The sequence below is a fragment of the Sordaria macrospora genome, chromosome 7 (assembly GCF_033870435.1).
Source record: "Sordaria macrospora chromosome 7, complete sequence".
In the NCBI taxonomy this organism is placed as follows: domain Eukaryota; kingdom Fungi; phylum Ascomycota; class Sordariomycetes; order Sordariales; family Sordariaceae; genus Sordaria; species Sordaria macrospora.
This window is the reverse complement of record NC_089377.1, coordinates 1,020,749-1,043,223: the sequence shown is the minus strand read 5'-3', so window position 1 is coordinate 1,043,223 and position 22,475 is coordinate 1,020,749. Positions and strand designations below refer to the sequence as shown.

General features: G+C 52.7%; 5 protein-coding genes across 5 annotated transcripts; 3 read left to right on the top strand and 2 right to left on the bottom strand.

Moving 5' to 3' along the window:
* The first annotated feature begins 930 nt into the window (after positions 1-930).
* On the top strand, positions 931-6,033 carry SMAC4_03403 (uncharacterized protein). The gene is made up of 5 exons (XM_003353037.2): positions 931-1,796; positions 1,894-2,026; positions 2,082-4,012; positions 4,079-4,477; positions 4,532-6,033. Exons 1-5 carry the CDS (start codon positions 1,131-1,133, stop codon positions 5,117-5,119), a joined length of 3,717 nt encoding a protein of 1,238 aa, XP_003353085.1. The 5' UTR covers positions 931-1,130; the 3' UTR covers positions 5,120-6,033.
* A 643-nt stretch (positions 6,034-6,676) lies between these two features.
* SMAC4_03404 (uncharacterized protein) lies at positions 6,677-10,014 on the top strand. Its single transcript, XM_003353038.2, has 2 exons — positions 6,677-9,551; positions 9,610-10,014. Exons 1-2 carry the CDS (start codon positions 7,717-7,719, stop codon positions 9,707-9,709), a joined length of 1,935 nt encoding a protein of 644 aa, XP_003353086.1. The 5' UTR covers positions 6,677-7,716; the 3' UTR covers positions 9,710-10,014.
* A 5,352-nt stretch (positions 10,015-15,366) lies between these two features.
* SMAC4_14066 (uncharacterized protein) lies at positions 15,367-15,939 on the bottom strand (the record flags this gene model as incomplete). Its single annotated transcript, XM_066091762.1, has 1 exon — positions 15,367-15,939. One exon carries the CDS (start codon positions 15,937-15,939, stop codon positions 15,367-15,369), a length of 573 nt encoding a protein of 190 aa, XP_065947691.1.
* A 579-nt stretch (positions 15,940-16,518) lies between these two features.
* On the top strand, positions 16,519-18,719 carry SMAC4_03405 (uncharacterized protein; the record flags this gene model as incomplete). Its single annotated transcript, XM_003353039.2, has 4 exons — positions 16,519-17,340; positions 17,711-18,021; positions 18,083-18,158; positions 18,240-18,719. Exons 2-4 carry the CDS (start codon positions 17,768-17,770, stop codon positions 18,717-18,719), a joined length of 810 nt encoding a protein of 269 aa, XP_003353087.2. The 5' UTR covers positions 16,519-17,340; positions 17,711-17,767.
* Positions 18,720-19,312: 593 nt separating this feature from the next.
* SMAC4_03406 (uncharacterized protein) lies at positions 19,313-21,743 on the bottom strand. The gene is made up of 2 exons (XM_003353040.2): positions 19,788-21,743; positions 19,313-19,715 (listed from the first exon to the last, which is right to left on the bottom strand). The coding sequence occupies exon 1, from the start codon at positions 21,366-21,368 to the stop codon at positions 19,842-19,844; it is 1,527 nt and encodes a 508-aa protein (XP_003353088.1). The 5' UTR covers positions 21,369-21,743; the 3' UTR covers positions 19,313-19,715; positions 19,788-19,841.
* Positions 21,744-22,475: the final 732 nt, after the last annotated feature.

Here is a 22,475-nt window from a genome sequence, read left to right as displayed (position 1 = left end):
AACTATCTCTGGAACATACAGACAAAACAAAACAAAACAAAACAAACAAGCTGACTACGGAATTCTTCTGATCATCCATCACATCTCACGCAATCCAACCGAATGGCACCATCTAGCTCATATCCCATATTTCACATGACGATTTCCAAAGAACTAGACCACACCCAAGGCAGCTCGGCTTGTGCTTGGCTTCCATTGACGTTATCTCTCAATATATATTCTAATCTCCTATAGGCAAGAATGCTCGCAGGCAAGCAACATGAGCAACTACCCGACAGTTGGCGGGCAACAGGTGCGTTATTACCGGAGCACTCCAAGGTCGTGACCAAGCTCTCACACACAGTTCGAGGTGTGGTGTGTTCATCGGTGCTCATCAGTGTCCATCAGCTGCCCACCTTTTCCCTCCCGGTTGTCCCCAACACCGGGTGCAAGAGGGCGGCATGGAAGGCGGTAAAGACCAAGCCCTGGGATGGATTCGAGATCGGATCGACCAACCTAAACCCTTTTCCATAGGCCCACAGCCAGACATCCAGTGACAGCTCTCTTCTCGCCGGCCGGCCCTCCACAGCTAGAGAGGGGATTCTGCCAAAGATATTCCAGGGATATTCATAGACACGACTCATCACCTTCCAGAACCCCAGAACCCCCTCGGTCTGCGACAGATGCCTTTTTGTCTCGGTGGTCTCCTTTGCTTTGCCGGTGCCCTCACGACCCACTGATCCATTCGGTTTCCATCCATCTCCGTCCCCTACGGACCAATCCCACCTACTGTCAGAAACACCCCCCTGGACGGTTGCCTCTCCTAGACTGGTTGTGAGCGGTTGGTGTGCTCAAGGTTGTGGTCAAATGGCCACCAAGAAAGAACCGCGCTTGATACGGGCTACCCAAGCTGATCTTGGCAAGCTATCTTGGCAGCACTTTACCGCTGCTGGCTGGTCCATCCGTGGTGTTTTCTGGGGTCTCTTTCCCCTACTAAATAGTCCCAAGTCTGCTTCCACAACTCTGTTTAGTCTTGGCCACCGCAACATCTCTCTCTTCCGTGCTGCTCTTTACCTGTAAAAACAACACACAAGACTTCTCACCCGGCATCCAGGATCCGATTTGCTTCAGCACAGTTTTGCGGTGCTATTATGGACGGCAATGGCTCTAGCGGCTCCACTGACAACAAGGCTGTAGAGCTAGAACCGCTACGGCAGCCCACCCGACCGCCTACGGTGGGGAGCGGCAGTGGGACGGCTACCGGCGAGTTCGAGAATGCGGCAGCGGTCACGGCGGTGGCGGCCGGCTTTCCGCCTCAGCGACGACAACAAACTTCCGGCCAAGACTCGGTTGCCAGCCGATCCTCACAAGAGAGGGCCCGTGATGAAACCAGGAAGGTCTTGCAAGGCCATCCCATCATGACCAACTTACGAAACATCACCAAACCCACCGTGGGCAGTGCCGTCACTTTGGCCCAGGACATCGAGCCCGGCTGGGCTGTCATTGACGGTGATGTTGGCGGTCACGGCTACAATGAGACCAAGGTCGACATCATCGCCGTACCGTGTCCCGGTGCGGAACCGCTTCATCCATGGACGTGCGACCCGGTAGCCGAAAGTGACTTTGGCTCTTCGGAGAAACCTGGCACGCCAAAATCCATGAGACCCCCTTATGTATGGATTCAACAGGGAATTCGGAACAAGGACCCCTCGATACGGGTGCTGGTGTACAGGCATCGAAGCCTGAGAGAAGGCATAAATATTGACATGCTGGCAACCGACTTGTTGGAGCAAGTATTACAAATCCGCCAAGGAGTGGTAAGACTTTCCCATATTACCTAAACCCCAAGACCAGGAACCCACGTGCTTCTGAAGCTTGTTTTGAAAGTTCCAAGACTGATCGACCTAAACATAGCGCCCGTCTCGTCCTCTCTTCTTCATCGCCCATAGCATTGGTGGCTTGGTAGTCAAGCGAGCTTTGCTCAAGGCCCATGAAGACAGTCGGTTCAGGGATATCAAGAACAATTGCCATGGCGTTGGTTTCTTTGGTATGATTCCTCCCCACCGCAATTTTGAGTATGTCAAAGTGTTAACATATCTCAGCCACGCCCCATCGGGGGTCAAGTTACATGTCCATGAGGAACCTTCGGGAAAGCGTCCGCGAGTTGCTCCAGCTGCACCGGGCTCTACCAAACTCGATAATAAACCAGATCAAGGTCAACATCAACAACAACCCCTGGTTGGACAAGATGCACGAGCAGTTTGTGGACATTGCAAGCGAGCTCCGCATCTGGTCCTTCTATGAGACCATCGACAGCGAGCTCTCCAACGCGGGCGCCGACTTTGCCAGCGAGGTCAAGTTCACGGCCCCCCTGGTGTCGGTCAAGTCCGCGCTGCTCGAGCTGGCCAGGGAAGATGTCTTTGCCATCGACAACAGCCACGCCAACATTGCCTCGTTCGGACCCAACAACATCTCCACCATGAGCGACTTCCTCGAGGACCTGCATGAGGCTGTGCTGAAGGCCAAGAGCCTCAGCAAGCATATCCATCACCCGCTGAAGCTGAAGGACCACGTCAAGGTGGAAATCGTCGGGTTCTACGAGGACCCCGACCCAGAATCGGACTCGAGCACGCGGCTGTACGCAACCAAGACGCAGCTGGGCCAGTACCTCCAAAAGGGAGCCGAGCCGTTCCTGCAAGAGCGGCTGAGCAAAGTCCAGCACAAGCGCCATCTGCTCACGCGGGCCTTTACGCTCAAGTCGGCAACGGTAACAGAGACGGAAGACGATGACGACGGCACGGGCCCGTCCTCGGAGGTGGACAGCGACGTGGACGCCAGCAGCATTGGCAGCTTCTCTGCCCCGTCGCTGATCGTCGACCACGTCTCCAGCGCCGTCGGAGCGGACTTTATGCACCCAGCCAACTTTCCACTTGGCCGTCACAGTGCCGCCCATCACGCAAAGAAGAAGATCACCTGGATCCACGTGCCCTTCAACAATCCCATCTGGGCCAAAGAAGTGCTCAAGCGCATCGAAGAAACCCGCAACCAAAACCTGTCAAAGCTCCTCAGCCGCGAACACTGGCAAACCAAACAAGTCCAAGGCCTCCAGGCCCAATCGCAGCCATCGTACCTCAAGCCCTTTGCCTGCCTCGTCCCCGCCGACACCAGTCTTCCCGGGATCTCCTCCCCCTTCAGCTTCACCGGCACCGCCAGCACCAGCACGCCCCTGACCGACAAACGCCTTAGCAGTCTCTTACCCAGCCCCCGTTGCGTCTACATTTACTTGCCGTACCTGCATTTCGACACCTACTGCAACATCATCCGGCGGCGCAAGCTGATCGAAAAGAGACTCGAACACGGGCGCGCCAAACCCGTGCCCGAGTACGTCGAACACCTCGATTCTTTGGAACTAAAAGTAATATGGGAGTACATCGGCTTCGACCCGCCGCTGAACTGCCGACGCACTTTGGATCAGTTCGCCTACCCGTCGCTCAAGGACACGCACGCAAGGGATGACGATCAGATGCTGTATAAGCTGACGAAACACGATCAATCGGCTCATACCGATAAGTCGCATTATGGGGGCAACAACAAGTTTGCGGTGGACCCGCCTAGTAGACGGTCCGCCGTCACGTCGGTGTGCACGGCCAAGGGGAGCGAGCATGGTACGAGTAGGGAGGAGTATGACGATACCTGCTCGGAGGATGAGTCCGAGTTTGACTTTGAGTGCGACGTTAAGGACGGGAAACTGTTGATGGTTGATCAGCTTTGGCTGTGGGCTATTGATAATGATATGTTGGCTACGTTCTTTCCGAAACGGGAGTCGAGTCCGAAGGAGGGCACGTTGTTCCAGCAGGCGGATTTGCGGAATATCGTGTATAACGAGTTGAATGGCGACTTGACGGGCAGGACGGATAACGCGCTGGATTTGGCAGCGTTTATTGTTTTGCACGCGGTCATGGCGTTTGTGGAGCTGTCGACGCATAGGGATTTGGATATCTTTAGGATCTTTGAGGAGGCTATTGGGTTGTTGGTATGTCTTCTCTCTCGTTGAGCTTGAAGGGAAGAAAAAGGGGTGCTAACTGAGACATGAAAACAGGCCGAGAGAATGACGCAAAACATGCGCCGCTTCCGCACCCAGAACTTCATCAGCACTTCAGCCGACGACCTGGATGACGACGATTTCGGCAGCGGCAGGACGCTGTCGATCAAGGAGCGACACAAGCGCGAGCTGGAAAAGGCCGAGAGGGAGAACAGAGAGAACACGTCTGCGCTATTGGAGTTGCGAGACATGGAAGACGAGTTGTCAACGCTTCTCCGCTTGTTCGAAACCCAGGAGGGAGTGGTCAACCAGCTCAAGGAAATCTACAACAATCCGAGCTTGAAGGAGATCACCAAGAACGGCCAGGGATATCTCGACAAGGCGATGGAGTATTTGACCGAGTATAAGCAGCTGACGGGCGAAATGGTAAAGAGGGTAGAGACTACCAAGAAGGATGTAAGTTTTCACTCACCATTTCCCTCCGTCTTCTGAGACTGACTGTTTGGCCAGTACGAAAAAATGCTCGAAATGGCCCAACGCCAAGCCCAGGTCGACGAAGTCCGATGGTCGCGCCTGCAAACCGAGCTTGCCGCCTCGCAAAATCTCTCCGTCATGATCTTCACCACCTTCACCGTCATCTTCCTTCCCTTGTCCTTCTTCACCGGTATCTTTGGTATGAACACGCGCGAATGGCACGAAGACAATGGCCTCCCTGACGAAGACCCCAACTACGAACCCTCCACTATCCCAACCCTAGGTTACATAGGCGCCATCGCCCTGCCTGTCTCCTTCTTCCTCATCTTCACCTCCTTGATCGCCGCTTTCTCGTCGCGCGTGCAAGGGATATGCAAGAATATCTTCAAGGCCACCACGGGGAAAATAAGGCAGGGGTATCGAGCGATCAGAGTGGAAGCCAGAAAGATTGAGCCCGAGAGAAATAAGATGCGCAAGGAGAGGAAGAGGATGACGAGGAAGCGCATGAGGGAGGAGGAGAGGGCACGCAGACAGAAGGAGTTGTCCTATGACTTTTGGGCGGACGTGATGAATGCGAGGCATGAGAGGCATCAGATTCCGGATGTTAACAAACATGATTATTGACTAGCGGCGGAGGAGTGGGAGACTGTTAAGGGTTGGGGAAGACAGGTGATGCCTGTGGTGATTGAGGGGGAGGTTGCCCCTAAGGGTGAGAATGGGATGGGGATGGGGATGGGGAAGGGGCGGCGGCAGGAAGAGGTAGCTAAAGGGGATAAAGGAAAGGGGAAGGTGAAGGCTGATGATGCAGATGAAAACGGGGTGGAGGATATACCATTGATAATGTGGAGGCAGAGGAAGAAGAGAAGTGGAAGGGTGCAAGAAGATGAAGAGGAGGAAAGATGGTGAAAGAGACGGAAATGGTGATGATGTCTTATGACATGATAACGACATGACTGACTGGACTTTGACATGACGAGACATGCCTGACGAAGACAAAAGTTGAAAGAACAGCGTTGTTGGTTTTGTTTTTTCTTGGACATACCTTTTTAGAGAAGAAAGTGTTTATAGTCTGGATACCATGGATATTGAAGAGCTGTACATAAGAGCTCTAGTCTCGCTGTGAAGGGGCCGAATGACTTGATATCCACCATGGGCGTAGACAACAGCAGTTCGAAAGGGTCAGGCGAAAGGGCATGTGTGAACAACTGAAGCGATCAAGGAAGTGTGAGGAGATGATGAGGAGAGGAGAAGACTACAAAGGTCCGGGAAAATCCAGCTTAAAAAGGCTAAGGATCTCGTGGCCGGCCATGGTTCCTGTCGGCCACTCTGACTCTGGCTTCCTTGCTGATGTCTATGTATATATTCCTTCCTGTACTTCTGGATATCTTCCGGTGCTCCTTCCCTTGTGAATAGGTAGCTTCCATCCCTTTGCTATTTCCCAATCAGGGGGCCGCCGTTGGGGCTTCCTTCCCGTCGAGTGTACCGCAATTCCCATGGTGGGTCTTGACAGAAAGCCTGAGATGTATCTTTCGTTCACCCATACAACGTATGGGCTCACTTGTTCCTCTACTACCCTAGACAGCTCTCCGTGTGTAACAGGTGTCGTTCGGCCATTTCTTCTCATTGGCAACTTCTCCTGCGCAACCACCAGAGCCGCTCGTGGTACCCGCCTCTATACTCAGCCTCGAGGTTGCAACTGAACCACGGATAATATGTATATATATATATATATCGCGCCATTGGCCTCTTGCCACCGTTCATGAGATACTGAGTTCAGCCATCCGCCACAAACTTTGCTGTCTGAACGGGCTGGTCCTTTCTAATCAACAGCCTCGATTTGCACCCATCATGAAGTACCAGTACGTACACCCACTCTACCCGGATAAAGGGGGGTTGAAAAACAACCTGAAGTCTGTGTTAAACGTCACTTCCCAGTCTCTCCAGTTCCGTCTCCTCACTCCCTCGGTCTCTCCAACTTCCTTTACCCCAGAGTGCCCCAGAAGTGCCCCAGGTTCAGCCCCGGACCCCAGACACCAACTGCATCACCAACCAACACCTCGTGCACCCCTTTTTACCCACTGCTCCAGACTTGGACTCCAATGGCTTTACCACATTTCCGGCAAAGCACAGTGCTGAATTTATTGTCTTGAATTCCAAACCCTCAAAGCCATGAAACACGGGAACATGAGCGCCGTTACCCCGGGTCGCATTGCGGTGTCTCTAACTCGCTAACAGATTACTGCCTACTTGTCACCAAAACCTGTTAAGATAGCGTAGCGAACAATGACAGAAGCTTGTTCGGCTACCCTCGGCGCGTCGGGTATTAAAGTTCCTTGTCCCCCTTCCAAAAAGGAAAGAGTCAAATGGTGGGGTAAGATCACAGGAACAGGCACGATTCAATCTCTGTACCGGAGCCGCACAGACCGCATTTTCAAATTGTCGTGGTTCCATTGGTCGGAACAAGGGAGGGACGTCATTGCGAGTTCGCCCGGTCCTGGATCGCTTCTTGTCCCGTGGATCTTTTGGTTGGAGTTGGAGATCCCCGCCGAATCGTAGTGTAGACGGGCAGAAATTCACGACTCTGCGGGGAAAGTTGAATGCCATAGGCAGAAAGTGAACTTGTTACAGTGGACTCCTTGTAACTCAATTGCACCAAGGCCGACCTTGACGCTACAAAGTCGGGTCTTTCTGAGGCTGTGACTAGCATCGCCGGTGTCGTCGCCAAGGTCTCGGTCCAAGACGGGATTTTGATCGCTCCCGCCCACCCGTGTTTTTATTTTCCTCAAGAAAGTCCTGGTCCTTTTTACAATTTTCTCTTGGTTCCTCTGTGTGGCTCTGGATTTCGAAGTGAGCATATTTCTTGCGAACGAATTGGTTTCTCTCTTCTCGGTACCTAACAGTCAGTCAGGTGCGCATCTGATCCCTTGCTTTAGTTCCTCCTTATCGTCGACTTCTATCTATTCTATTCTATCTTGGGAAAGTATATAATGTGACTTACCATCATGTCTTCGCCTTTGTACTAGATTTGTTTGTTTACTCCACACAACTCCTCCTCACCCTCGCCCTCGGACTCGTACAGTCACCACACTCTTCCCCCTCTCTCCCCAACTTATTCCTCCGCCTGTTCCCCCGATATATCCAGGCCCAGCGAACGAGCAACCATCCAACCGGCCGGGCAAACGACACACGGACCCGACGCCCATACACCAGTAATACACACAATGTCGACCTCCGCACGCATCACGTCGTGCCTCTACAGGCGGGCTGGTTCTGCCGGCACCACCTCGGTACAGACCACCCGCGGTCTGAGGACCCTCTCGACACCCACCCTCAATAACATCTCCCCCGCTTCGCGATCCACTCGCAGACCCAACGTCGCCCGCCAGTCTTTCAACCCTCTTACAAGGACACGACAACAAGCCGCCCTCTCGACGACAACCCAACGCCGTTTCGCTGATGCCGCCGACGAGTCCTTCGACCCCAACAGCATCGAGCGCGAGAGCGATGAGGTCGACGTGTGCATTGTTGGTGGTGGTCCCGCCGGTCTTGCTGCTGCCATTCGCCTGAAGCAGCTCGCCAACGAGGCCGGCAATGACGAGTTCCGTGTCCTACTTCTCGAGAAGGCCGGCGAGATTGGCGCCCACACCCTGTCTGGTGCCGTTATCGAGCCCTCCGGCATCAAGGAGCTCATCCCCGACTGGCTCGACGAGGAGAACCCCAACCGCTTCACCGGCGCCACCCCCGCTGGCGGCGACACCATGCGCTTCCTGACCGAGAAGCGTGCCTTCTGGGTTCCCACCCCGCCGCAGATGCACAACAAGGGCAACTACATCGTTTCTCTCTCCGAGTTCACAAAGTGGCTGGGCGAGCGCGCTGAGGAGGTCGGCGTCGAGGTCTACCCCGGCTTCGCTGCCTCCGAGGTTCTCTACAAGCCCGACGGCTCTGTCAAGGGCGTCGCCACCAACGATCTCGGTATCAGCCGCAGCGGCAAGCCCACAGACCGTTTCGAGCGCGGCATGGAGTTCCACGCCCGCGTCACCCTCTTCGGTGAGGGCTGCCACGGCTCCCTCTCCAAGCAGGTCATCAAGAAGTTTGACCTGCGCCGCGACAGCCAGCCGCAGACCTACGGCCTTGGCGTCAAGGAGGTCTGGGAGATCCAGCCCGAGAAGTTCAGGAAGGGCGAGATCTTCCACTCCATGGGCTACCCGCTGCCCGCCAACACCTATGGCGGCGCCTGGATGTACCACTTCGGCGACAACCTGGTGTCTATCGGTCTCGTCACCGCCCTCGACTACCCCAACCCGTGGCTCTCCCCCTACGGCGAGTTCCAGAAGATGAAGCAGCACCCCTTCTACCGTCAGTTCCTCGAAGGCGGCAAGTGCATCTCCTACGGCGCCCGCGCCCTGATCGAGGGTGGTTTCCAGTCCATCCCCAAGGTTGCCTTCCCCGGTGGCGCTTTGATCGGCGACACGGCCGGCTTCGTCAACGTGCCCAAGGTCAAGGGCACTCACAACGCCATGAAGTCCGGCATGCTCGCGGCCAATGCGGCCTGGGAAGCACTACAGGACACCAACGACTCCGGCTCCGTCTTCCTCTACTCGTACGAGGATTCCCTCCGCAACTCGTCCATCTGGCAGGAGCTCAAGGAGGTCCGCAACATGCGTCCCTCGTTCCACTCGCCCCTCGGCCTTTACGGCGGCATCATGTACTCCGGTATCGACGCCTTTTTGTTGAAGGGCCGCGTGCCCTGGACGTTCAAGCACAAGGTGCGTGACCACGAGGCCACCAAGGCCGCCGACGAGTGCGAGAAGATCGAGTATCCCAAGCCTGACGGCAAGATCACTTTCGATATCTTGACCTCTGTCTCGCGCACGGGCACCAACCATGAGGAGGACCAGCCGGTGCATCTCCAGGTTAAGGACTGGGATCAGCATACCAAGGAGACCTATCCCAAGTACAAGGGCCTCGAGAACAGGTTCTGCCCTGCTGGTGTGTATGAGTATGTTGAGGATGCGAGCAAGGAGGAGGGAGTCAGGTTCCAGATTAACGCGCAGAAGTGAGTACCCCTTTTCCGGGAATTGAGAGTAACGGAGAAGTGCTAACAAGATGAACAGCTGCATTCACTGCAAGACCTGCGACATCAAGGCCCCTAACCAGGATATCAACTGGCAGGTTCCTCAGGGTGGTGAGGGTCCCAAGTACTACATGACATAAGAACACCTTAGTAAAGGGTTCTGTCTGGTTATGTATTCAGTTCTTGGTCGGTTTTCATGCACGTTGGATAGAATGTTAGTCTGCGTATATATGAGGTTTTTTGGCATAGACAAATGTGATGGTGGAGAGTTGCATTGTTATGATGGGTGATGGGGGCTGGTCAGGGGCGTTGTTGTCTATTTAACATAGACTGTATATATGGTTTACGTTCTGCTTGGCTTGTGGTTTTCGCTGTTGTAACTGTACCGTATGTATCGAGTACTGTATTTATATACCATTTGACTTTTCACTGTTTGGGTTCGAGATCTGCTGCTGAGTATATCATGTAACCGAGTGAACAAAAGCTGGAAGAATGCCTTTACATTTGATCCTTTCGTGGCGTTCCCACTGCACATTGGGGAACGGCATGGTCATTGTTAGTGATCGTCCACGGCGGGCTTGGGAATGACATGCTCCCACGAGCCGTTTTGAGTTTCAACATCTTGATAGCACAATGTAGGTGGTCCATGGGCGTTAAGTTGAACAAGCACAGGAAGGAAGGGTTTAGTCTGAGCTCGAGCACAAGGAGTACATTATCGAAGCAACAAAAAAGCAACATTGGTGTCTGTACCTCTAGAGAAATGCCACATCATGCTCCAAAGATTGTGTTTTGATTAGTTCAGTAATTGCTAGCATGGATAATGGTCCTTGACTGTCTTCCTAGAGTTGGGGGCACTTCAGTCTATTCACGGTTTGGTTTCTTGATTTGACATATCAATGTCAGATGGTCCGTCACCCACACCAAAAGAAAACGGATTGACATGAGAATGATTTCGCGCTTTTGAGGTAAAGAGTAGGTATTGATCAAGATCTCCATCCCTATTCATCGCCTATTCCAGGGAAATGCACATACGAACACAATAAATTCAACAGACCAAGTGTATGAACACATCCGGTGATTCTTTCTACAACCGTTTCTGACAGTTAAGTACATGCATGGTCTGCGTTGCATTGTCGATGGATGATGACTCGAAGCAGAAAGTAGGTACCAAAGAAACAACGCCCGAGATTCGGTTCGGTCGTTGCTCAACCGTCTATAAGGGACCGAGTAATGCTCATGTCTCCCATGACTTGATCGCAGCTCGTAGTACAAAGTCCAAGCACACTGGCAACCTCAAGACATCTCTCAAAAGACGACCGAAATTAACACGACCAAGTAGTTCCTAGTTCCGCTTTGGAGGTCTCAAATTCACAATGGACATTGACAATCGAGATACTGAGGAATCAAGGTCAAGTTTGTCTGCATGTGACATGGACTTCAGTCAAAAACCCAGTCAGGTTCCTGCTTTCGCGTGCTATGGTCGTGTTAGTTATGATAGAATTGGGAAGCCAGCAGGAACTTGATACATGGTAAAAGTCAGTAAGGAACGGAAAATATGTTGGAGCAAACTCAGATTTGGTTTGGGCTGGGCCTGTTGGTATCCGTTTCGGTGATCTAGTACCTCTCGTGTGATTGAGTGAGCAGTGAGTGAGTGAGTGCATCCGCAACTTTAGAGTCTGGTTGCTCGTGTTATCTCCCATTCCTCTCTGCATGTCTCTTTCCCTCTTTCGGTTCGTCTTGTCTTCCAAGTAGACGAAACGATCTTGAATGAATAAGCAGTGCTGGGGCAAGACCCGGATACTCGAAAGCCATGAGACACGGAGCAACCAGCTTATGGTCCCGTGACAAGGTACCACCTTCCAATACGGCCGGCGTCGAATAATGTTCACCAAAGCTGCCTACCTATCTCTTTGTTTACCGGCTGCATCTCGCCTTCTGAGTATCTTATACCTAGGTACATAGATGCGTATGATATTCGAAGCGACTTCAACGTATCTCATCTACTCCAGTCAACCAACAAGTAACATAGATAGGTATCATCCCCAAAGATGTCCGCTACAGAAAGATATGCGCGCAACCAAAAAGGTAAGCAGAGGTACCATTGCATTACCAACAGCCCCTTCGCAACTGCCTAGCAGGTGCGCATCGCCATCATCATCATCGTCATAGAACCCCAAGTGGAAGCCACCAGCCCATTCGAGCAAAACCTGAAGACGTAGATATCCAGATGCTCAATTAAGTAACTCGACAGATTTGACCGTCGATGCCACTACTTAAATCACGATTTGTACCTCTACACTACATTTCTACACATGCAGCCAAGATCACACCCGCGCCTTCCCCTCGGTCCGGTTCCTTCGGGCCCTCCCGAGAAACTGACATCACGACTTGGAAAGCGCAACGGAAAAGACTCCGTGACAGGCGGCTACATAAGCTTTTTAGATTCAAAGATTCCAAGATTTTAAGATACCCAGCCTCTCAAGACTTTTAAGAGCCCGAGATCACAGAGATCCAAGATCTTTAGATCACAGGGGTCGTGATATTTATGCCATCATGCTTGCGGCGTGTGGGATGTCAGACGGTCTATAGACTTTGAGATACATCCATGCTGGGCTCACACCACGGTCAATCGTCCGAAGAGTTAATGTCGATGTGAGTACCGTGACGAGAGTGAGTGGCTCATAGTTTGGTAAAAGATTTTGTCGACTTCATTGCTCGTTCTCGGCGAGTTTTGCGACAGTTTGCGACGGTTGAGGTGAGAAGTCATAGATAGAGAGATGTGTGTGAAGAGAGAGGCGAAGAGAGGCGAAGAGAGACGTATAGAGACGTGACAGAAAAAAGTGAAGAGACTTAGTCTACCTCTAGGCAAAAAGACAGACGAGTGGATTAAATGTAGGCACCAAGAGAGATTGATATATGCAAAATAAAACGCCGTCAATGAAGCGGACAAGTTGAGTTGAGCCAACGGTACCGTAGTCAGTCAGATATGGTCCGTGAGTTTGAGATCAGACCACGAACGGCAATTTCGCCTTGGGTCTTCCGGCTTCCGTGGTCGATCGAGGTTGACCAGGCGTCTTCCGCATCGCTTGTTCCTCCTGAGCCTTTTTGAGAACTGTTCATGGTGCTGATGAATGACGAGCATAGTATATACCAACAGAAAGGGCACGATGCTCCCTGTCCCATGAATCAGCTGTGATCATGATGATCGAGTGTCCATACCAACCGATAGGATGAAGTTATCCGCTCGAACCGCTCGATCGGACAACCGAGCAGCCCACGTGCACACGTGGTTCGTTCGTTATTACCAAAGATAAACCTCAGCAACACCTTATCTTGACGACGATCTTCGTTCTGTGGGTTGATAACCACCACTGTCCATTCAACCCATGTCTTCGCGCTCCGCGGCCCCAGAGGTTAGATGGTCCAGAACGATCCGTCGGGAACCTCACCACCAGCGGTCCTCACCACCGGGATTCCGCGAGCGTGCCAATTTCAAAGAAGCGATGTCACGCTATTTTAGCCTAGTCTAGAACTACAGACAGCTGTCAATGTGGTTCTGTTGAGAAAGATTGAATGAACACATGCCTCACCTGTCTGGACATGTGTCGAGACTGCAATGCATCAATGCATTCATGTCGAGCTAGCTGTTACATAGTATCTAGCATCGGTAGAGGTACCCAGTTATTCCAGATCACGAGGTAGGAAAGAAAACAACAATATTACCGCGATATGAGCCTTGAAAAGTGTCAAAAAGAGCATGATATGGTATGACCCATCGGAAATATCGAAACATCCTGATGGCTAGACGGGTAGCAAATCTCAACAGAAAACGAACGTGTGAATATGAATGAGCTGGCGATGTTTTCATTCCACACATCACCACAACGACTCGCGAGTTATGAGGTTGTGATGAGCAGTCGGTGAGGATACATTATCAATCTGCATAACGACGGAGTTGAGCTGTGACTTTTACCAACAAAGAGACAATGGCACCAAAGAGAGTCGCAGCAAGATGTATACGTCATCGAGTCTAATCAGGGGTATCGCGGACAAATCTTGAAAATCTGGACGCGCTCATTCGCGTCTTTTCCAATACGGCGGTGAAAGGCACAGAGGCCCCGGCCCCCCCACGCGGTTGGCAGTCCAGAGCCTGGGCTTGCAGATTCGACCGCAACTGTCAATCTCTGACCAATCGGCTCACGATCGCACCGGCGGGGAAGCGACAGCAACCACAGCTGGGTTTTCGTTTCTTGCACTGTCGACGCGCTTTTTGGTGAGTGGTGAGGTGGTGACCGTGGTGAGTGTGAGCGGGGTGAAAGAATGAAGAAGTTCACATTCCACCGCTTTCTGTTCCTTTCTCACTTTTGCTTTTTGGACACAGTTGCAAGAACGAAAACAACGCGAACACAAGGCCAAGATGTTGCTAGTGCTTGGAACTTGGACGTTCTATCACGGCCAGACTCTGTCGTTGCGAAATTGAGTGCATGGGCTTTTGGTCAAAAAGAGCGACCATCGCGTAGGTTCGCCAGTCGTAATTACCAAATATTACGACTTTGTAATCAAAGGCTCCGCCGCAACTCTGCCGTGTACTCTGCGACTTCATTGGCTGACGACTTGTGTCCAATGGATACGGCAGTTTATGCAACCCTCTGCCTGGTTCTTATGCAACCATCTCGCATGTGAACTGTCGCCTCTTTGTGCACTTTCTTGTGATTGCTTGCAGCACCACTTTTTGCACAAGCTTGCCAACACCCCGTCATTCTTCCCACAATTTTCTTTTTTTTCCGCTTTCGTTTGCAACCAACACGCACAGCACCACAAACGGACGGGAAAAAAGGGATGCATGTGCAACACGTTTCAATGCAAGCCATTTGCAACAAACAGCAATGACTTTCTCAACACGACACGACAGAACTTCGGTGTCCGTGGTATCCGACATCCGAGGCAAATATGGACATGGCGTGACCTGGGAGCCGCAAAGGGAAGAGAAGAAGCCGAATGAAAAATTTGCGAGTTCGGCAGGAAAACGAGTTTTTTTTCTCGAGTTTCCATGAAATTCGCTAGGGCCGGGCACACGTTATGAGTCATAAACGAGGCTCGTGGCCTGAAAACGCAATCTGACAGGGATATGAGGTTGGGGGACACTGTCCAAGGCAACTAGCCAATCCGGACCCGCCAATCCTACAACAGGTACCGGTACAAGGCTCGACACGGCATCCGACAGGATTCGCAGCCTGATAAAACATGTCAAAGCGGGCAAAAGGGAGGACGCGCTTACCTTTGGTGACGCCTACGAAGCTCGCTTTGAATCGCTTTTGTTTTGCCCGTGATGATCCCGTCCCTCCTGGCTTTGAACCGCGTTGCTAAAATCAGGCTTTCGTTGTGTCGTGCTGAACGTGAACGCGTGCAATGCGTCCCGCATCCTTCTCATTCCATCAATGACGAGATGTTTGCTCCGCCAACCGTGTCTGATTGCTCATGCCGCTGCACCGCTTTTTTGCGTCCATTGGAGGTGGTGTATTTAGCATGTCCTGCGAGTCAGTTTTTCCCTCCATGTGCCTGCGCGGTGAACCTAGACCTGCGAATGCTGTTTATGTCGGTCATTTTGTGACTCCTGATTTTGGGGATGTGCCGGAATGACCATGGCAAAACTTGGTGTCGGAAGCAGGAAAGCGGTCGGGTTTTGCAATCATCCGCTAAAACAGGCGGAGTGTGCTGAAGTCCTGGCAGTGTCGGGTGTATTGCAGGCGAAGTTGCAAGCGCCATGTGGGAGTTGCGGTGACCAAACGTCGAGAAGTCATTCAGCTAGATTGCGATGCAGCAGTTGCCGTTGGTTAGACAAAATCCACTGGCGGTAATCGCCATGAGAAGCAAAATCAAGAGCCGAGGGAAGGGAGGCCTCGAGTGCTGCCGAAGAAGCCGGCAGTTGGAAGTTGGTCCAGTTCTGTTTGCGCCGATGTCGATGCCATGAATCGATGAGCGGGAGATCGATGTGTGCTGAGCCAGTGGGTTGGTAATCACCAAGCGAAGCAAGCCTAGAAGGTAGGTGAGCGACCGCCAATGCGTCGCTTCTCGCTGCTGTCGAAACAGAAACGCCGGATGGAAAGACCGCCCACCACAGGCCGGCGCAACTCCCAAAAGCACCGAGGAAGTGGCGGCGCAAACTACCAGACACAACACGAGGAAGTGTCGGCTGTGCACTAGAAAGTCGGATGGATGGGTGGATGATAAAAGACCACGGAATGAGCCAACTTGGATGATGATTGAATGAACGTCCATGATAGTGCGCCGGGATAGAATAGGAGATGATTGATTGATTGATTGATTGATTGATCGATGAAGCCGAAGGACAATTCAAGTCACGATGCATCCAAGCACCCAAAACCCAAGCCAAATGGAAAAGTAGCAAAGAGAAGAAAGAGTCGTTTCTTGTCGAGTTCCAAAAGAAAAGGGAGAAGGAATAAAACGGTTTCAAATGGTTGCTGCTGTAACGAATAGTGTGTGGTGAAGGGTTTACATTCCCAGATTACGACATGCTGGAAACCGTCAGTGCTCGGCTTGGCAACAACGACTTGGTGGGATTTGTGGGGGAGGGGGAAGCATGAGAAAGGGCGCTCTGGACGCCGAACAGGAGTTGCAGGCAGGAGCAAGGAGAAGACATGGGTCAGACAGAAGTACCGGTACATGGAGGAAACCTGCATGTCTGGGTGGCCCAGGAGGCGGGCGGACGGGGTGAGGGAGGGTGAGCGAGCGGGCAAAAGAGATAAAAAGGGCAAAAGCAAGCCGTTGATTGGTCACATCCGGCTCACAGTGCGGCGCCCCAAACGACAAAGACAAGAGGACCCGCCGCCACAAGATTAGCGTGGGTGCCTTAGGCGACATAGCGCAGACTGGGCAGAAAATTATAAGTAGCGGGCGCTCCCTCCAACCCATTGTTTCGAGAGTCTCGCGCGGAAGTCCCGACCGGCCCTGCGTATCCGATACCTGCGTTCGGCCTTCAATTCTTTTCATTTTCCCCACCACCACAACCACCACACCCCTCACCTCCAATCCACTTCCATCCAGAGAAGCTCGGCCCCGCCCGTCACGCATCACGCACATCGTCGTCGTCGTCGCTGTCAACGGGTATCCAAGAAAGAAGAAGATCCAACGAACCACAACCAGCACAGCATCTCATCACTGCTGTCGTGCGTTCAACGTTTTACTCTCAAATCATCTCTCTCTACCATCCGCCGTCACCGTCACTGCGTTGTGTGGGCGCATCTCTCTCATTTAGGTTAAGGGGTTAATCACAGTCAGTCGGCCGTCAGACAGGAGATCCGATCCTCTTTCCGGACAAAGGACCACACATTCCCGTCGCCCTTTGCCCTGCAAAAGAATCCGGCCTCCTCCGTCCGTCGTCGACCTACTTCGTCTTAGGCGTCGAGGATAATAGAAGATTCAGTTCGTTGCACAGGCCACAGTGCAATCGCTTTACCATCTCATCATCATCTTGCCTTAGCTATCCCGGTTACGGTCATCAATTGCCGTGAGCTGTTCAGTGTGTTCGTCCCGACGTAACAAGAGGAAGACATCAGTCATTTCGACATCCGTCTACTACCGCCTACCGTCAGGTCGTCAAAGCATCACCGTCGAGCCACCGCGATACATATCCAATCCTCTTGACGCATCGTCGATTGAAAGATCTCGAAAGCGTCACACACGAGTGTTTGCTAGGAAAGGAACAGCATAGTGTTGGGGGAGACATTAACTTGTTCATCTCCCGCATTTGGTAAGCTCTCCTCAGCCCTCGTTCTCCCCGTCCCGTCCTCTTGCGTTCCACACCTTGCCTTTTTGCACTATACACTGCGTTGAGGTTTAGTCGAGCCTTGGCAGCCATTTCATTGTCCATCTGGCAGTGAATAGGTTGGATTGTCATTCACTGTCGTCAACGCGGCTGCCCCACTCTCCAGTGACAAACCGGCCCACATATAAAATAACCATTTCTCGTGCCCTTGAAATTCTTTCCCCCAAACAACCACAAACTTGCACTTTGGTTTTTCCACTCGATCAGCCTTCGGCACACCCGCGCAATCTTGCACTGCACTTTCGCTCATTTACCAACTTTTATTACGGTAATTCTAATAAAGCGCTGGCCGCAGATCTGTTCAAGAACGCAGAATCCCAAATCTCAGACTCGCGCTCAGATTTGATTCAAGATGGAGGCTATTCAGACCCACCCGTCCAACGCCGCTCAGGCGAAGGCTTTCACTGCACCCGGTTCCCTGTCCTTCCCCGGTGCGGCTGGCGAGCTCACACCTCCCACGTCCATCGCGAACAACGACAAGGGCGCCGCGGTCAACGGAGCCGCCGGTGCACAGGCCGCCAACGGCAATGGGGTGACACCCGCAACCCCCGCGGCTACGCCCGCAGCGAACCAGGGTCCCACCAGTGGCATGACCCCTACTCTACAGTAGGAAGACCTCTCTGATGCCTTTTTTTCTTCTCAAGGGGCTGTGGGCTGACCCAAACAGGAACATCGTCGCGACGGTTAACCTCGATTGCCGTCTTGATCTCAAGACGATTGCCCTGCATGCGAGAAACGCCGAGGTACGTTGATGATGGGTTGGATTGCGGGGTCCCTTGAGTATTTGTTCTGTCTGGCCCAGGTTGTCTAACAGCCGCAAACAGTATAACCCCAAGCGTTTTGCTGCGGTTATCATGCGTATCCGCGAGCCCAAGACCACCGCCCTGATCTTCGCATCCGGGAAGATGGTCGTTACCGGTGCCAAGTCCGAAGATGACTCGAAGCTTGCGTCGCGCAAGTACGCTCGTATCATCCAGAAGCTCGGCTTCAACGCCAAGTTCACGGACTTCAAGATCCAGAACATCGTCGGTTCTTGCGACATCAAGTTCCCCATCCGTCTCGAGGGTCTTGCTTCCAAGCATCACAACTTCAGCTCTTACGAACCCGAGTTGTTCCCTGGTCTCATCTACCGCATGATCAAGCCCAAGATTGTGCTCTTGATCTTCGTCAGCGGTAAGATCGTCCTTACCGGCGCGAAAGTGCGTGAGGAGATCTACCAGGCCTTCGAAATGATCTACCCTGTGCTGCAAGGTTCGTTTTTCACCCCTGTTTCCCGTTGCTTTGTGTCCATTGTCGCTAACTGATTATCTCCAGATTTCCGCAAGGTCTAAAGATCTTGATTGAAATGTGCACTTGGTGATCATCGCCATCACTCACCCCCCTCAAAAAACATGTCGACAACTGTATTATACCCACACAAAAACACACCCACATCATGATTTCACGACGAATCTTACCCATACCCATCACAAATACCCGAAAATCACTTTTCTTGCGACTCGCGGTTTGCGTCTACTACGACACTCATCAAACGGAGTACGACGCTTGAGTCGACAGGAAAAAAAACCATTGTATCAATGTCCTGTTCATTTTCTTGCGGTTACGTTCATCATTTTATTTTCCACACAAGCAGCATTGCAGCGGCGTTCGGGTTCGACAAAGAAGGGAGAAAGAGCGGTGTTCTTGCTACGTTATTTCAAGTCGAGGCGGTTTTTATCTCCTCTCGGCGATTCTTACAACAGCCATAGAGCAGATCGCGCATTGGGGGGAAGAAGAAGGAGAGTGGTCAACAGCAGTGGTTGATTGATGACACAAACTGCATGCGCTAAGCGGGTTTAATGTTATCGGCGGCAATGTTGCGCAGGTCGATTGCCGTTCACACCTTTTTTTTTTTATTACAACTGCAACTCACATACCCACTTCTAATGGCAGATGGGGACCCAACCTGGGAGAGAAGAAGGAAAGGGTCACTGCGAACAGTTGAAGCAGAGGGGATGGAGAGGGAGGTTGGCTTTCTGCGGGTTGACGTTTGAGAGTTGGTCACCCAAAGGAAACAAAAAACAACCACTAGCGACACCCGCGATCTCGTGTCTGGCATGACAAAAAAGGTCAACCGACAGGGAGGATTCAAAGGGTCGCAGTAGGAACACAAAAACTCTGGCAGGGTGGGAATTTTAATCTCACTTTGCGTAACCATCATCCCGCTAAATAGGGAGAGGTTCAGCTTTGCTTGGCATTTTATGACGGCGCGCACACGTATGTTGCGTTTGTTTTGTCTCGTGGGTTAACATATCGATCCACTGCAATGCCAACATTTATTCAACTTTCTGTCCTCGTGCAAGTCTTTTGTCGTGATGAATCATGTTGCTTACCTGCATGTGAACCTCTCTCGCGCCCCACGTATGTTCTCTCCTTGTCCCCCCTCTTTAGTTTACAGCCCTCCCCAACTCCGTAGACAAGATCAACCCAGGTATACCGCCACGGCTACCATCCTCCGTAATCACGGCCTTGATGGCAGCATCGCCAGCGGGATACCTCCAGTTCCACTTGCCCACGAACTCGGGTGGACACTGACCAGCAATGACATCGGCAATCTTCTCACCTATGACTGGCATGAACTTGAACGCATGTCCGCTGTCGCCAGTGGCCACGAACAGGCCCTTGTATTCGGGGTGGTAGTCGATGATGAAGTCCGCCGTCGGAGTATCGGAGTACCAGCAGATGCGAGTCTTACTGAAGGGTCTGTCGCGAAGCGAGGGAAGGGGAACCATCTCATGAAGAGCGCGGCGGAGGTCATCGGCGCCTTCAGTGGGAATCTGGAGTATAGGATCGGAGAGAGTCGTCAAAGGAAGGGAGATGGCCGCTGCCGAGGCAGTAACGGAGGAGCCGAGAGGAGGTGTGAACAAGGTCGTGGGGTTCAAGTACCCGTAGGCATGTCGAGCGATCTTGAGGACGCCGTTCTTGGGCGGGATGACAAAGAGGCCTGAGGAGAGGTTGAGAATGACGGGCATGTGGGCCAGCTGAGCCTCTTCCTCGGGCGTGAGGTCGATGTAACCGAGCACTTGGCCGGTAGCGATGGCTTGTCCTGTCAGGTCAACGAGACGACCGGTCCATGCGCCAGCGGAGACCATGACGAGGTCGGCGGAGAGGACGCGGCCGTCTGAAAGCCGGGCGCCGGTGACGGTGTTGCCGGAGACTTCCAGGTTGGTCACCTCGCCGGCGACGAAGTTGATGCGGCCCTCGGCCCTGACGCGCTTGTAGAGCCAGGCTATGGAGGCGCCAGCGTTGGCCCACCCGGATAGACCGTTGATGTAGCCCCAGGAGCCGGAGGAACCGCCGGTGCCCAAGGCTGCCTTGATGGCCTCGGTGTTGGGGCACTCTTTGATCCTGGCGGCAAGTTCAGGGTCGCTGGAAGCGATTGAGAGGACGTTGGCCCAGCTGAAGCGGGCATAGTCCATTCCCGTGAGCTTGGACTTGTCGATGACAGTGGTGCCAGTCACCACGGGAGTTCCCAATGAAGGAGCTGGTCCGTCGGCGACAAGGAGGAGGCCACTCTCGGAATAGCGTCCTTCTGACCCAAGGTCATCGGGGTGGGTTTGTTGGCGCCATTGAAGCTGGGCTTCGGCGGCTAGGGCAGCGTAGGCAGCATCGGGGTAATCAGCTCTGATGATGCGGCTGGTGTCGACACTGGCAGCGTCGGGAGCGGGGAAGACGTCTGGGTTAGACGGGTCGGCCCTGTCTACGACGGTGATGGTGGTGTTGGCGAAGTCATGACGACGAGAGAGGGCGTAGGCAGTGGTCAAGCCAAAAACGCCAGAGCCGATGACGAGAATGGAAGAAGGAGGAGAAAGAGCGGAGGAAGAGGACGACGACTGCTGGGGTGGCAGTGGTGGTTGATGCTCTGTTGAAGAGAGAGGAGGAAGAGAAGAGGAGGGAGCTGAGGGAGTCGCCATCGGGAAATGAGGAGACCAAGGCTCAACTCTGGAAGAATGAAGCGGCAGGGGACGTCAGAGGAAGAAAGGATCAACAAAAGGACCGTGCCAACTGAGGGGGTCCGGGTCTGAGTGGTCTGAGGTAGGCTTGTGCAATGGTCGCGCCTTGTCGAGTTGTGCGAGAGAGTGCGTGTGCTGTGTGCCCTTTCTGTGTGTGGGAGTGGTCGGCCGTGTGCTGGCACGCTCTTTGTTGCTGGTCCAAGACTGGATTGTGCACCGAGACCTCTGTTCCTCTCTGTCTATAGCAAGAATGTGATGTTTCACACCGGGGAGCAGAAAACATAGAATCACTTGAAACCAGCAGATAACGGAAGAAAAAGGAGAGGCATTTTTATGGAATCCATCAGTGACCGTTAGACCACACTAGTAGCCCAAGAGCCGAGATAGGAGGCAACCCAAAGAAAGAAAGGAACCAAGGTGGAGCGATAACAAGCGCCGGCGTGTGTTGTTGCGGGAGTTGGGGAGTCAAGATCAGCGACTGGAGCGAGTGAAAAGGAGGAGAAATCGGAAGTGAGGAGAAGGGGTCCAGTTTGCAAGGGATATGACCGTATGGCGGCGGGGACATTGCAGTGCTTGATCAAAGGAAGGGCGCTGCAACTCCAGAACGGTGGAGTCTTCTTTGATGAAACGCAGAACCTGAGTGGTGAAGGAAACGCGGGGAAGACAAGCAACTTGTGACAATTTGCAGATGACGGAGGGTCCTTATTAATGTTGGCTCTGGAGGGAGGTGTTGGTTCTGACAAGTTCCAGTCTCGTGAAAGAGAAGAGAAGAGAAGTCGGTAAGAAAAGAGAGGAGAAACAGACAAACAGACTGGTGGTAGTAGAAATCGGAAGACGGAAGATTAATAGAATTAAAAGACAGACGATGGCGGGGATGCCGTAAGCTGAGCGCTGGACGTCCGGCTCTTTTCTTGGGTATCCCTTGCTTGCTGCAGGGCATCGACAGCATTGCTACGATTTCTGCCAGCTGTTTCTGAGCAGAGAGAAAGTGTCAAGAGTTGTGGTTGGATAATAATCACAATGGGGTGCATCACGATCGTGCAATGTGCTTGACCATGGATCACGAGA